This window comes from Pseudozyma flocculosa (assembly GCF_000417875.1).
Source record: "Pseudozyma flocculosa PF-1 unplaced genomic scaffold scaffold00007, whole genome shotgun sequence".
Classification (NCBI taxonomy): Eukaryota; Fungi; Basidiomycota; class Ustilaginomycetes; order Ustilaginales; family Ustilaginaceae; genus Pseudozyma; species Pseudozyma flocculosa.
This window is the reverse complement of record NW_006920875.1, coordinates 40,538-54,357: the sequence shown is the minus strand read 5'-3', so window position 1 is coordinate 54,357 and position 13,820 is coordinate 40,538. Positions and strand designations below refer to the sequence as shown.

The window sequence follows — 13,820 nt, the reverse complement described above, 5'->3', positions numbered from 1 at the left end:
GGTGAGTCGAGTCGAGCTAGTTGGGCCTGCTCATCAACAAGCGACCACGTTGTACCATCACCTTGTCGCTGTCTGTTACGTTGTGGGATGCATGGCTGTCTGTCGTGAGTTGGGTGACTGAGCCTGCTTGTCAACCGAGGCATGCGTACACGACAATGGCAGTGCCCAGCCCCTTCTGATTGAAGCTGGTCGAACCAGACCTGGGCACACCGTCGCAGGTGCTTGCTTGCACTCTGAGGGGAGGTGGGGCAGGTTACACACACATAGGTTGAGGAAGCAAGGCGTGCGAGGGTCCTGGCTCGTGGCCCGCTGATGCTTAACTTGCTGCAGCAAGAAGCCGAGACGCGGCGGCGCAGCAGGCCGGCGGCCGGTCCTCTGTCTGACCCCATTCTTCTCACTCTCAATTGTGTATTGTATTCTTCTCAACCCGACACCATGACCCCGCCGTGCCGACGACAGCGAGCCTCCACCCACGACTGACTGACCTCGCACTGCTCTCTCGCTCGCTTCCACCTCAGCCGCCAGCCGCCAGCCGTCGGCCGCCCCTCTGGTCCCCCGCCGCTCACCATGTCGCCGCCGCGCGTCCTCACCATCGCCGGCTCCGACTCGGGCGGCGGTGCGGGCATCCAGGCCGACCTCAAGACCTTTCTCTCGCTGGGCACCTACGGCCTCTCGGTCCTCACCGCCCTCACCGCCCAGTCGACGACGGGCGTCTCGGCCATCCACGCGCCCCCCGCCAGCTTCGTCGTCGACCAGCTCCACGCCGTCACCCGCGACATCCGCATCGACGCCGTCAAGCTCGGCATGCTGTGCAACCACGACATCCTCGTCGCCCTCGCACACGCTCTCGCCAGCTGGAAGCAGCAGCCGCGCAACGCCTCGTCGCCCCTCGGCGGCCACGGCGTGCCCATCGTCCTCGACCCCGTCATGGTCTCGACCTCGGGCTCCCTCCTCCTCTCTGACTCGGCAGTCGTCTCCCTCATCCAGCACCTCCTGCCCCTCTGCACTCTCCTTACGCCCAACCTGCCCGAGGCCAAGCAGCTCCTCAGATACGCCAATAGAGCACCCACCAGCGGCGCAGCGCCATCAGCGCCGACCGGCGACCAGAACGACACCGGCACCGGCTCCGCCTCCGACGCCTACCACCTCGAGCACTCGACCGACATCCCCGCCATGGTCCAGGCCGCAAACGAGCTTGCAGGCCTCGGCCCCTCGGCCGTGCTCGTCAAGGGCGGCCACGCCAAACTCGGTCGCGGCCAGGTTCTCGCCCAGATCGCGCAGCTCACCGCCGGTCGCGACCAGCGCCCCATCGCTCCGCTCGAGCAGAGGCCGACATCTTCGCGGCCGGACCTTGCAGATAGGACAGCAGAACGCGTCTCTGCCATTGGCGGCACGTCTAGGAGCGCCCTCGGCAATGGCAGCGACCACGAAGACGACGGCCGCCGTCAGCAGGATCTGGCCGCCCTCGCCGGCCTCCACGGCGCCACAATCACCCAGTCCGGCAACATCACCGTCGTGCGCACCGACGAGTTCCCCTACGCCGACATCCTCCGAAACCCCCCACCGCCGTCCCAACAGCCCGCGTTCGACGGCGGCGATACCGCCGACGACGACGAGCAACAGGTCATCTGCGACGTCCTCTTTGAGCGGGGCGGCGCAGATGGCGAGGGCAGCTACACGCTCTTTGTCAAGCCATTCGTCTCGTCAACCGCCACGCACGGCACGGGATGCACGCTGTCGTCGGCCGTGGCCGCATCGCTGGCCCAGGGGCACAGCCTGCTGCGCTCCGTCTCGATCGGCATCGACTACGTCCAGCGAGCCATCGCCTGCGGCATCGAGGACCTGGGCCAGGGCTCTGGCCCGCTGGATCACGGCTTCCCGATCCAGGCGCGCTCGCTGCCGCGCGCCACGCGCCAGGCGCCGCACCCGCTCACGCTGCACCTCGTGTCCAACTCGCTCCCGCTCTGGGCCGCCTTTACGCGCAGCCCGTTTGTGCTCGGGATAGCGGACCGCTCCATCCCGCTCGAGGCGTTCGTCTACTTCCTGCGCCAGGACTACGTCTTCCTCCGCCACTATGCGCGCCTCTGGTCGCTGGCGGCCACGTTTGCGGCCAACTCGTTTGAGCAGATCGCCACGTTTGCGCGCATCTCGCTCTCGATGGTGCACGAGGCCGAGATGCACGTCGGGCTCTGCGCCCGCTTTGGCGTCGACAAGGACGACTTGGAGCACGGTACCGTCGAAAGCCAGGCTACGCTGGCGTACACCCGCTTCGTCGAGGGGGTGGGGAGGAGCGGGGGCATCCTCGACCTGATCGTCGCCCTCGCCCCGTGCCTGTACGGGTACGGGGAGGTTGGACTCTTCCTCGGACGCGGCGAGGACGAGAGGAGAAGGAGCAGGAGGAGGACAGGTACGGAAGGAGGTGACGGTGCAGGGATCAAGGCAGACGGTGGTGACGACAGGGAAGAGGGACTGCAGACCTGGATCCAGGGGTATGCGGGAGACGAGTTCCAGCAGGCCGTGCGTGATGGCATGGGTGAGTGGCGCACATGCGTGGCCGGTCCCCCGCCTAGCTGATCTCGAGACCCACCTCGTCGACTGACGCCCTCTTCGTCCCCGCCATGCTGGCCCTTGTATGTCTGGCACACGCAGCGCTCCTTGAGGATATCGCATCGCAAGACCCACCATCGGCGGTCCGCCTCGAAAAGCTCCAGAAAATCTGGGACGCGTACGTATCCCTTCCCCCCCGTTCCTCTCTCGACTGCATCTCGAAACACGACATTCGGGCTGGATCGGCTTACACGTCGACCCCGTTCTGTCCTATCCTCCGCACTCCCCCTGTTCGACGATGCCGTCGCGCCGGGGCTGTTCCACATCACAGATCATGTCGACTCGAGATCGCCATGTGGGACGAGGCGATGCGCACCGAGGTCCGACGTGGCATCCTCGATCCATAGACTAGATTGACACGTGAGTCCGTCCCCCCGCCCTTTATTTCGACGCGACTCGTCGATCGCCAATGTACAGTACAGTACAGTACATAGATGGTCGGGGGAAGGACGCGTGCTGACGCCTAGACGATCCTCTGCTTTAACCTTGGTTTGCCTCGTCTTCGACAGCGCAGATGGAATTGCATGCAGAGATGCCTGCTGGACGGAGAAGATGACATGCTCTGTACGAAGTCGTGTGAGTGTCGGGCGAGGATCGAGAAGAGAGCTCTGGCCCGACCGGATCGGATCAGATTGAGCTCGACGATGTCGAACAGAACCGTCTTCCTTTGGCGCCGCTGGCTCCAGACGTCCCGTCGATCGTCGGCCGCTCGGAGCATCGGGATCCTAGTCGCCATTCAATGGGTTTCGCCTGTCGTGGGCTTGGCCTCTCTTCGCCTTGCCACGCACCGCCAGGCACATCGTCGAGAATGGCGGTACACGCAAATCTGGGCCCGAACGACGTCCTCGTCTTCGTCCTCGTCCTCGTCCTCGGCCTCGGCCTCGTCCTGGCCACGCCAAGTTGAGGCCGGTGAAATCCGGACAGGCGTGGCGAAGACGGTGCGGAAGGTTGACGCGAGATCGAAAGAAGAGGAGGCCTAGGTGGCCCCGAGGTTGGGTGTGGATGGCGCAAGGCGGCTGCGACGAGACGACGGCTGCGACGAGACGACGGCTGCGACGAGACGACGGCTGCGACGAGACGACGGCTGCGACGAGACGACGGCTGCGACGAGACAGGGAGTTGCGACACGACGGCTGCAGCGAGACCAAGACGCCTGTGTCTACGTCTCTCGAAGAGTCTGCCCCCGCCCCGCTCTGACTCTCCCGGATTCGACGAGGTGCTTCCGGGCGAGGCGCCAGCGAGGCGGGGCTGAGTCGAGACGACCGAGAGCCGTGGAAATGGCGGTGCCTCGGCGGCGCTCATGCGGCCACGTACCCACGCCGTGTGCAGGCGACCGTGAGAGCCATGCGCCCGGTTCCAGACGCCGTCGTGCGTCCCTTTGTCGCCATCGCCGTCGTCGTCGCGGTGGAAACCAGCAAGCGGTTCGCCTGCTTGACGGGTGACGGCACGAGGCGTTGGCAGATTTGGGTTACGGGACCAGGGTGCGGCTTGGACCGACGCGACCCGGCCTGGCCTGGGCTCGGCGGACGCCGTCTGGTACCTGCGTCGTCGAGTCGATGCAGGCACCCCGTCGACGTTGACGGCGACGGTCGCTGCATCTCTTCGCGTCGCTGCTATGTAGGCGTCCCCTTCTCGGCGTCGGGGCGGCCGTGAGCCTTATCTTTGTGGCGCTGCTGTAGGGACCTTGTCTCCTCTCGAATGCGGCGAAGGGCCACCCTGCGTCGTGGAAGATGTTCCCTAGGGCGAAGGGTGATGCCAGGGCAGGGCAGGGCAGGGCAGGCCGTGAGGCAGGTGGCAGCCCGGGAACCAGGTACCGTGTGTACCCACTCGGTCGGAGTCCGCCTGGCCGTTGCGTCGGATCTTGAACCACGTCCGGGGGGGGCGGGGGGGGGAGGGGGGGGGGGGTCCTTCGGGCTGGTGGCTGGCCTTTTGCCTATTGTGCCATCGAAGGCCTGGCGAGGTCGCTAGTGTACTGTATGTACCGTACCCCAGGCACCGTCCTCGCCACGTTCCATACGCTGGCAGCGCAGCAGCAGCGGTGGCGGAGGTTGAAGGCGGAGTCGTCGGATGGGGATCGACCGGCGTCCGTCAGACTCCTGTAAGTAGCCGCCCTGACCATGCCACGACCATGTGGCTCTTCGCAGCGACGTGATCGGCCTATGGCCTTCCGGTCCATGCCCGGCACTTCAGCGCGTTGGGTCGGTGCCTGATCGACCGTGATCTCAACCAGCGTTGCTTCCACGCAGGAACCACGACCGATGCGTGCTGCTCGAAATCGTGCCCCGTTTAAGCGGAGTGGTGGGTCCTGCCATCGAACTTGCTGCTGCTGCAACAACAACGACGGTAGTAGTGGCCCTGACCCCGGGTTTGGCGTGCAAGGTGAATGCAGTCGAGGGCAAGGTAACACCGTCCCGTTGCGAGACCTGTGCATCGACGAGCGACTTCAAAGGTGGCTTCGACGACGTCGACATCGACGTCGACGAGGCGCGGTACCGGTCGACGCTGGTGCCGGCGGCCACCTTGGAAGGAAGACTCGTCCGTCGAAGCGTCCTGGCGGACTATGCACAGCTCGTCTCAAAAGCCCGACTCGGGGGTCGAGTCGGACGTCGATCCTCACATCGGCGACAGAGCGCCGCGCTGGTCTGCGGTCGCAGTCGCAGTCGCCGACGCTGTCGCAGTCCAGTATCTCCGACCGACATCGGCCTGCTGCGCGTAGGACGAGAGCCTCCTTGCTCCTTTTTGGCGGCGATCAGGGCAGCCAGAGGCGGCGTTACAGTAGTGACCTATGTAGCTGCTGGCGTTGCGCTCGGGCGATGTCTGCAGCGGCGGCGGTGGGGCGGCATGGGAACCCTGCGTCGCATGCATGCATGCGCACGTCCTCAGGGTCGCCTTCTCTCGGCTGGCGATGGAGAGTTGTGGCTCGTCGGAGAGACGGCGATGCGCTGCCCGCTGCGCAGTAGAGACCTCCGAATGCCGTGTGTGGGTATCGTCGAACGCGCGTACTCTTCGCCCGGCGACGCATGCGGTCCTTGGTCGTTGGGCCGGTGAGCCAGCTCCATGATGGCCACCGCCGGGCGAGGTCCTCGTGCGGAAGTGGGTTTTGCCGCAGGAACGATCTTCACTCGGGGCGCCTCGTTTGGTTCTCGACGTTCCATACCGAGAGCCTCTGCTGTGCGATGTCAAGACGTCGCGTCACAATGATCCAGAGGGTCCTCGTGTGAAGCATGGCGTGGCAGGCCTACCACCACCGCCGGTGGCGAGCCAGCCCGTGTCAGATCTGGACGAGTCGGTGTGTCTGACTCGGCCGGACAGGCGCTCGACGTGCGACAGAAGTCGTGCCCAGCCCTGCCCTGCTTCTGCTGCGGCTGAGACTTTGGCTGAGCGACCGACGAGGCAGGTACATAGACGATCCTAGCCTGCTTGGTTCTGCGCAGGGCCATCTGCGCTGGCTCAGACAAGTCTCACCCTGTGGCCGCGCTCGTGGGTGGCGGTACCGCCTGCCCGACAGGCCAACCGCTGCTCGTATACGCCGAGCTTCTCGAGTGGTGCTTGACTCGAGAAGGCGGGAGTTGCAGTCGTTCTGGAGCGGGACGCGAGTAGGCGCGGAACTCTGTCGACAGCGACGGCGTCATGGTAAGTTCTTAGCCTGAGAAGCGGCGGGAGCGAATCGCCATCGGCAGAAGGGCTGAAGCAAAGACCTCAGCTTGCTGTTCAAATCGACCGAGAGGCGCTCATCGTGAGCCAGGAGCTCGCGGATCAAGGGCGCATCCCAAAGGCGATGCATGCTCCTCTTTGGCCTTTGCCGCCAGAATCGAGCCCGTCTGCCTCGCAAGGCCCCCTTTCTCCGTCTTCGACGACAGCCGCTGCCGCCAAGAAGAGACCCGGCAGCGAGCCCAGGAGTCCGGCAAGCCAGGCCGCTGCAGAGAGGCAGGCGGGCAGGCGAAGCCGACCTCGGCAGGAAGAGTACGTCGGTCGTCAGCTGCTAACAGACGAGCTCGCCAGGCAGAAGTAGTGAGCATCCACGGCGCCGCTTGATTGCTTCGGCGACAGGGTCCATCCGGCTCATTGTCGCGCCGACGTACGGCCTCTAACCTGCCAGGTCGAGCGGGCCAAGGCGAGGACCGAGGGAGAAGGGTTCCGTAACGTAGGGTAGCGGCGGCATGCGCCCATGGCTGGTGTAGCTCGGTCGACGAGGTGGCCAAGAGACAGATTCCGATAGGGCTGGAGCGGCGTCGAGGCGTACCGGTGCGCGGGCCCCTGCCATGCCGGCGCGGCGCTCGGTGGCCGGCTGGCCTTGCCCTGCCACCGGTACACACGCTAGGGACAGAATCGAAACCACTGTATGCAAGCCGTCGAGCTGTGGCGGTGCTGGTACGGTGGCAACTGCCTTCGCCAAAGAAGCGGACGTAGGTACGGCGTGAGAGCAGTACGAGTGCCGCGACGGGGCAAGGTATGTACCGTACCACGCACTAAACCTGGCGGATGGCGGACAGGGCCGATCCTCAAGCATGCTGATGGCCCGGCCTGGCGATCCTCTGTCGATGCCAGATGCTCCAGCTGATGGCCAGCATCATCGTCGTCGTCGTCGTCGTCGTCGTCGCCGCCGCCGCCTCCGGATCGGCCTGGTGGGGGGCGACTCGACAAGCAGCATAACTTTACGAAGCGTGACCGGTGGGGTAGGGCAGGCCAGCCCAGGCTCTGCGAGGATGATGGGGGGGTCGGCGTGCGTGGTCGAGGCCCAGAGGCCGGCTCAGCTTGAGAGGCAGCAAGGGGGCCGTGGATCAGGCACCGAGGTCTGCGCAGCAGCAAGCCACCGCACCGTGCCTCGGTGCCTTAGTGCCTGCGTGCCTGCCAGCCTGGGCAGCTGCCTCGAGGGGCTTGGATGTTGAATCGCCCGGCGGCGGCGGCCATTTTTTTTTTTGTTCGTCTTTGAAAAGGGGAGGCAGGCTGGTTGTGAGGCCTCGCCTCTTGGCTTGGCCCGGCCTGCCGCTCGACGGCCTCGGCTGGAGGACCGGCTTGCTTTTCTGGCCTTTTCCGCCGATTTTTTCTCGGCTGCATTTCGACGGCGGCCCATCCGGCAACAACCAAACAAGCAAGGCCAAGCCAAGCTCGACTTCCGCCGGGCAACCCGACGTCGCCTCTTCCCCTCCTTGCCTGCCTGCCTGCCTGTCAGAGGGCAAGCCGCATACATCTTTGCCACCCCTCCCTCGCCTGGCTTTAGCCGTTGGGCTCGACGCCTCGACCAGCGGCGTCGTAGCGGCGGGGACAGGCGCAATTTCAAGTGCCAGGGCAGAAGAGGCTTGCACGCTCCAGCGGATCAGGGCACCTCTCTGCCGCATCCAGAAGGGCGGATGCCTGCCTGCTGGTTGTGCGGTGGCTGGCTCACGGTGCGGTGGCAGGGAGCTAGGTAGAGTTGAGAGTTGAGAGGCGGGCAGGCTAGGCTGGCCGCTTGCCCTGGCTCGCAGCTGCTGACGTAGCCTGCGCGCGCCACCCTGCGGCAGCTCGTCCGCTTTTCGGGTTTTCCCGAGCTCCGCCGCTCCCTGCCTGCGTGCCTGGGGCTTCCGCTTCCGGGAAGGCGGACAAAATGCCAGGCAGGCTTGCAGAAGCCAGCCAGCCGGGCAGGCGCGGCAGGCACTCAACGCGGCTGGCCTGGCCTGCCCGTCGAAGCAGACGACCCTGCGTCGAGGGTCGGAGAGGCCGGAGGTTCGTTGCGCTGCCTTCTCGCCCGCTGGCCTCGCCCTAGCCTCTGTGCCGCCCTTCGGTCCGGACCCAATGCCCGGGACGACCCGTTCTCCTGCCCAGCAGGCCAGGTTGGCGTCGTCGTCGGAGGGCTACTCTTCCCCTCGGACAGGCGTGCGCGGCTAGACCGTGTCGTTGGTGCAGCGAGCGAGAGTGGTATGTCGTGGAGCTCGAGGCGGGGAAGGGACAGAGTCGGTCGAGGCGCTAGGCAGAGCGAGCGAACGGAGGGGCGAGCAAGCTCGAGAGAGAGGCGAGGGGTGCCAGACCGCCAGCCAGAGGGGCAGCTCCGCACGCTAAGCTCTCCCTCTCTCTCTCGGCTTGGCCGGAGTCGGTCGAGGCCGTCGGGTCGGTCGGTCGGTCAGTTGGTCGTTCCTGCCCAGCCAAGCCGCCGCCTGGTGTCTGCCTGCCTGTCTGCCTGCCTGCCTGCCTGCCTGCCTGCCTGCCTGCCTGGGTGCCTTCCGCTTGCTTCATGCCGGTCTGCGCCCTCTCGCGACGCCTCGCTGGGGAAGAGGCACCGCATCCGGTGGCCAGAGCTGCTGTAGACAGGCGGCAGGGTCGAGCTTGCACACCCTAAGCTGCCTGCCTGCTTGGCCTGCCCCTCCTCCTCCATGCCCGCCCGCCCGCCCGCCTGCCTGCCTGCCTGCCTTCCGGCCTCCTTCCGACGAGCCAAGCCAAGAGAACGCTCCTCCAGGCGGGGGCGATCTTCTCGCCCGCTCCTGCCCCGCTCTTCCCCTCCTGATCTCCATCATTCCCCGCTCGCCCGGCTGGCTCTTCTTGCGCAACTCGCCCATCCTACAGTCGCCCTCGTCGGTAGCCTCCCTTCACCCGCATCGACGCTTCTTTCGGCGACGTCGTAGGGGTCGCGTCTGCCCGCATTCGATACACGCCCGCCCTCGAGCTCGCCTCCCCTCCCCCCTCGCCCGCTCCCCCCTCGTCCGCCTCTTTCCGCTCCTGCTGACGTTGTGGGCGGCACGGTCTACTGCCTCGTCGAACCCGATCCGTTGATCGACGGATCCGCTGGCGCCGCTCACACCTGCTGCGTTCCGGCGAAGAGGAAGGGAGGACGCTAGATGCCCTTTGATCGCCGGATCGGCCGAAGGTGACGACTCGAGCCGGCGTGCATTCCGCTCCCGCTCCTTTGACACGACGTCAATAGGGCTCGCTGGCTTACTGGCTCGGTCGGCCCGGCGCCGCCCTTCGCCGTTTCTTCGGAACCTTGCCGACTGGCAGCGCTCTTGGTCTCGACGGATCCGGCCATTCGCTGCCGCTCTACAAGGCAATCTCGCGGCGTGCTGACCATCAACCGCCACTGGAGGGCTGCGAGGGGACGTACAGGTACGGTAGACGCCCTGCCTGCAGCGGGCAAGGGTCAGCACCAGTCGACCCGGCCTGGTCAAAGGCTTCCGACTGCTTGGGGCAGCACCGTCGGTCGCCTGCCACAGGTGGCTGTCCGGCGGCGGAAGCAGCGGCCGCTTGCGTGCGCGCGTGTCTCATCTCGACGCTCGACTTGTCTCAGCTTTGATTCAAATAGGTGCCGACCCCTAGTCGCCTTCGAGCCGCCCCCCCTTCGGCCCCTTCCGTTACCCCGTCTCCCTTTCTCTGCTTCTTCCAACCTCGAGCCTCGTCCTCGCCACCGCCACCTCTACTACCGCCACCGCTACGCTAGCACCATCTCGTCGCCACCGCTCTCACCACCACCGGTGCCGATTGACGCCGTCGTATCGTGGTCGCCTGCACCAGTTAGCTCGATCCTTTGGCTGCGAGCAGAGCACCTCCGACAAAGGAGCCCGTCTCCCACTCACCTCTGCCAGCCTTGCCCAAGCGGACTCGCTCGTCGGTATCGTCGCTTGCTCTCGAGCGCCACCAGCGTCCGACAAAGCTGTCAGACTGCGGCGACCTAGCCAATCAGTCCCTCCTCCGCCCTTTGTGTGCGCGACCCGGCCACCTTCGACCGACGTGGTCCGGGCTCTGTTGAACAACGCGCAAGCCCGCCCCACCGCCAATCAGGGCCGCCCTTTTTCTCCCGGCCGACCGACTCTCTTCGACCCTCTTGTCGCCATTCCCGACGCAGCCGGAAGTCGCCGTTCCTGCGACTTGGAGGACCCCTTTCTGCCTGCTTTCCGCAACCATCCACGGGGCAATCGGTTCTTGCCCCTGGAAACATCGCTCCTCCTCGTCAAACGCACGGCAGCGGCCCCCGTTGAGCTCTCACGTCGCCACAGGCGTCTACAAGGGTCCAAACTCCTCTTGGCACCTCCTTCTCGTCTCGGTCGTCGAGCTTCGCCAAGGCAGAGGTGGGTGGCCGATAGACCGTCTGGTGGTCCTGCAATCGAGCGGCGGCCGTACTGACATCCATGAATGTTCTTCTTTGCCCCTCCCTTTCCTTATCGTCCCTGCTGGTTTTGCCGGCAACGCTTCTTGGCACCCACCTGTGCCATTGTCACGATGCCCCGACTGCTGTCCGACCGCGCCACGGTGCTGGTCACTCGGCACCTCCTCGGACCGCCTCGCTTCATGTCGCCCTTCTCCCATTGTCGCACGACCCGTGGCGCTGCGGTTCGGCGAAACCATCCCGGCGCTAGCAGTGCAGGAAAAGCCTTCGCTCGAGCACGATCCTCCCTTCATTTCTAGACCCTCGGTCTCATCAACACGGCGCTGTGCTTCATCGCACCGCAGTCCTCGTCGAGCTGCTCGACTGACAGGTGAGTGGGCTCTGCGCTTGGGCTCTGCGCAGTTGTGTCACACGAACCGGCGTCCGGACGGCACGGTGTTGGATCCGTTCCGTGTTGTCACGATAGGCGGCTCGCCTGGCCGGGGCCCGCCGCTGCTGTCGCGGCCACCTCCGGGCGCCACGCTTGCGACCGGCCCTTGCATCTTACCTGGGGCACTTCGCCGTGCGTCTTCCAAGATAGACTGTCTGGGTCGAGCGGGGCGACGCCGGATGGTCAAGGACGAAGGTGCAGCATGCAGTCTCACTCCGCGAGACGCAGAGTGTAACACGCCGACGGCGCAAGGCGCTTGGCGTATCGAGACCAGCGCAGCATCCGTTGTCGGTTCCTCGAACCTTGTTCATTTCGGCCGCGGCCGCGGTCACAGCCGGGAGCGTGGCGGCGGTGGTGTCTGGCGAGACCAGGCCGAGCGCGGAGCGAGCACGAGGCCGGAAGATCGCGCCCCTGCCGGTTATGGCAGGCGCGCCCTGCGTGCCACTCCATGTCTCACCCTGGGAGCAGCTGCCTCTTGCGAAGAGTCTGGGCTCGGCATGCCTCCTCCTCCCTGGCTTGTCTCAGTCTGCTGACGTCTCCCCCATCCCTCTGTCTCTCTATCTCTTCCACCTACCGTTATCCTCGCTGCCCTTGCTCACCACCACCACCACCGTCCGGGTCGTCCGGCCGCCCTCTTCATCCTTTGCCCTTCTGCACCATCCCTGCCTCGACTCGGCGTTGGCGCTTCCCCCTCCCTGGCCTTCCCGATCCGTTCCCGGTGACCACCCGCTCGCCTGGTGCGGATGGATCTTGCCAACTGCGACCTGCTACCCGTCGGCCTCGTGCGATTACGTCTCGGCGCCGCTTCGACGATCGAAATCCCGCGCCTAATTCGCCACTGCGCTGCCTTTTACCCTCAGGCCTCAGCCTACCGCAAGCGGTCTCACGGTAGTTCTGCCTGCGGCTCTTTTCGCTTCTGCGTCACACCGGCTGCCTCTCGATCCGGCGTCCGGAACGGAGACATAGTCAACCAAGAAGCCAGACCTTCGCCGGTGGTGAGTGGAGCGCGTCGTAAGCTGACAAGAGGCCCATCGAGCTCTGCTGACCATCGATGTCATCCGACCCGCTCCCTTCACCTCCTTCTCCTTCTCTTCTGACCCTTTCATCCTACTTCCTCTGCCTACGCGCACCTGTCTCTCGACATCTCACCTTCCTCTGCCAACGCGCACCTGTCTCTCGTCACGACCTGTCTCGTCTCATCCCGTTTCACCGGTCCGGATCCTAACTGGTGTCTCTATTTCAACGTCTTGACCTCGGTCGCACACTGTCTCTCCTCGCCACGCTCTTCTTGGATGGATCTTCCTTCAACTCCCGGTCCACCACTACCGCCACTGCCACCTCGCCGACGTCGTCGCGATCGACCGGCTCGCTCCTCGACTCGACCGGACACCCGCCCGCTCCGACCCTCTTGATCCCGATTCTGTTGCGACATCTTCAGACGCATCGCCACCGGCGACAGCCCCGGCTCTCCTTCGCTCGGCCTCAGTTCCCAGTTCTTTTGGACCCGCGCCGGTCTCTGAGACGCCCGTTGCTCGCAAGAGGTTCGCCCCGCATCGTTGCACCATGACCAGCAGCGCCTCGCAGAGCCCAGCCCTCAACTACGGCCCAGCAGCCACGATCCCATCCTCGACCTCGTTCCAGTCGGCCGACGCCGCAACCGGCTCAAGCTCGACGTTTGGCGGCCTCGCCGGCTACCCGGGCTCCAGCTTCAGGATGAAGGGCGACTCGACGTCGTCATACAGCTACGACGAGCAGGCGCCGCGGTCGCAGCATGCGCACGCCGGCTACACCCACCAGGACCTCGGCAACGTCGGCGGACTCGCACCCGGGCATGGACTCGGCGCGGCCACCGGCCAGCAGTATGGCGGTGGCGGAGGCAGTGGCGGCAGCAGCAGCGAATCTTCGCGGTCCGCCTTTTTCCCGCAGCACACCCGGCACACGTCACTTGCCAGCTCCATCGGCCAGCTCGGCCTCTCTGGGGGCGACGCGGGCCTAGGCAGCGATGCGGGCACCAGTTTCCAGAACTACGGCGCCTACAGCGACCAGCGGACCGGCCTGGCTGGTAGCACGCTGTCCTCGGCCGACGTTTCTCCCACGCGCTCGCGCTTCCCCACCGCCGGCCACTATGATGGCAGGCAGGTCGCCCGAAGCCAGCCCGGCCGTCCGGTCGGGCTCGGCGTCGGCGTGCAGGGCGGCTCGGATGCGAATTCTCCAAAGCTACGAGGTTACGGCAACCTCCCAGAGACCAGCAGTGAGTCTTGGATCCGTCTCCCGTTGCTGCCTGCGTGGGCCGGGCAGATACTGACGATCCCGCTCTTCGACCCTCGCGTCGCCGTCGTACCCGCAGATTCACCGCGTTCGCTCAAGCGCGCTGCCGAACACCTCGACGACCCTCGAGGCTCGTCTTCGGACCACTCGAACCAGCTGCGACGCCCGGCCTCGTTCCCGGTCATCAACGCCTCTGCTGCCGGCAGTCTGCCCTACGCGCGTCCGATGCAGGCGGTCGATCCGAGGACGGCGCAGAGCATCGGTCGCAGCCGCGGCCGAGGCGGTCCGCTGGGGTCGGGGCAGACGACGCCCGGCAGGCCGACGCTGATGCTGCCCGGGCCCTTCGGCGGCCCCGACGACGGGCGGCGGGACTCGTTTGGGTCGAGCCACACGATGCCGTCGCCTTTTGTGGGCTCCTCGACTTCGTCCGAGGAGCTGCCGGCG

The 13,820-nt window shown here is 65.8% G+C and overlaps 2 protein-coding genes across 2 annotated transcripts in view; both read left to right on the top strand.

Annotated features, from left to right (window-relative positions):
- Positions 1-567: 567 nt before the first annotated feature.
- Positions 568-2,954, top strand: PFL1_02445 (uncharacterized protein; the record flags this gene model as incomplete). The annotated part of the gene is made up of 3 exons (XM_007879962.1): positions 568-2,533; positions 2,650-2,725; positions 2,879-2,954. 3 exons carry the CDS (start codon positions 568-570, stop codon positions 2,952-2,954), a joined length of 2,118 nt encoding a protein of 705 aa, XP_007878153.1.
- Positions 2,955-12,671: 9,717 nt separating this feature from the next.
- The window catches only part of PFL1_02444 (uncharacterized protein), a gene marked incomplete at both ends in the record, with an annotated part of 4,484 nt that continues 3,335 nt past the window's right edge, over positions 12,672-13,820 (top strand). The window contains 2 exons of the mRNA XM_007879961.1: positions 12,672-13,359; positions 13,456-13,801. Coding sequence (XP_007878152.1) covers positions 12,672-13,359; positions 13,456-13,801 — 1,034 coding nt within the window. The remainder of the gene's footprint in view (positions 13,360-13,455; positions 13,802-13,820) is intronic.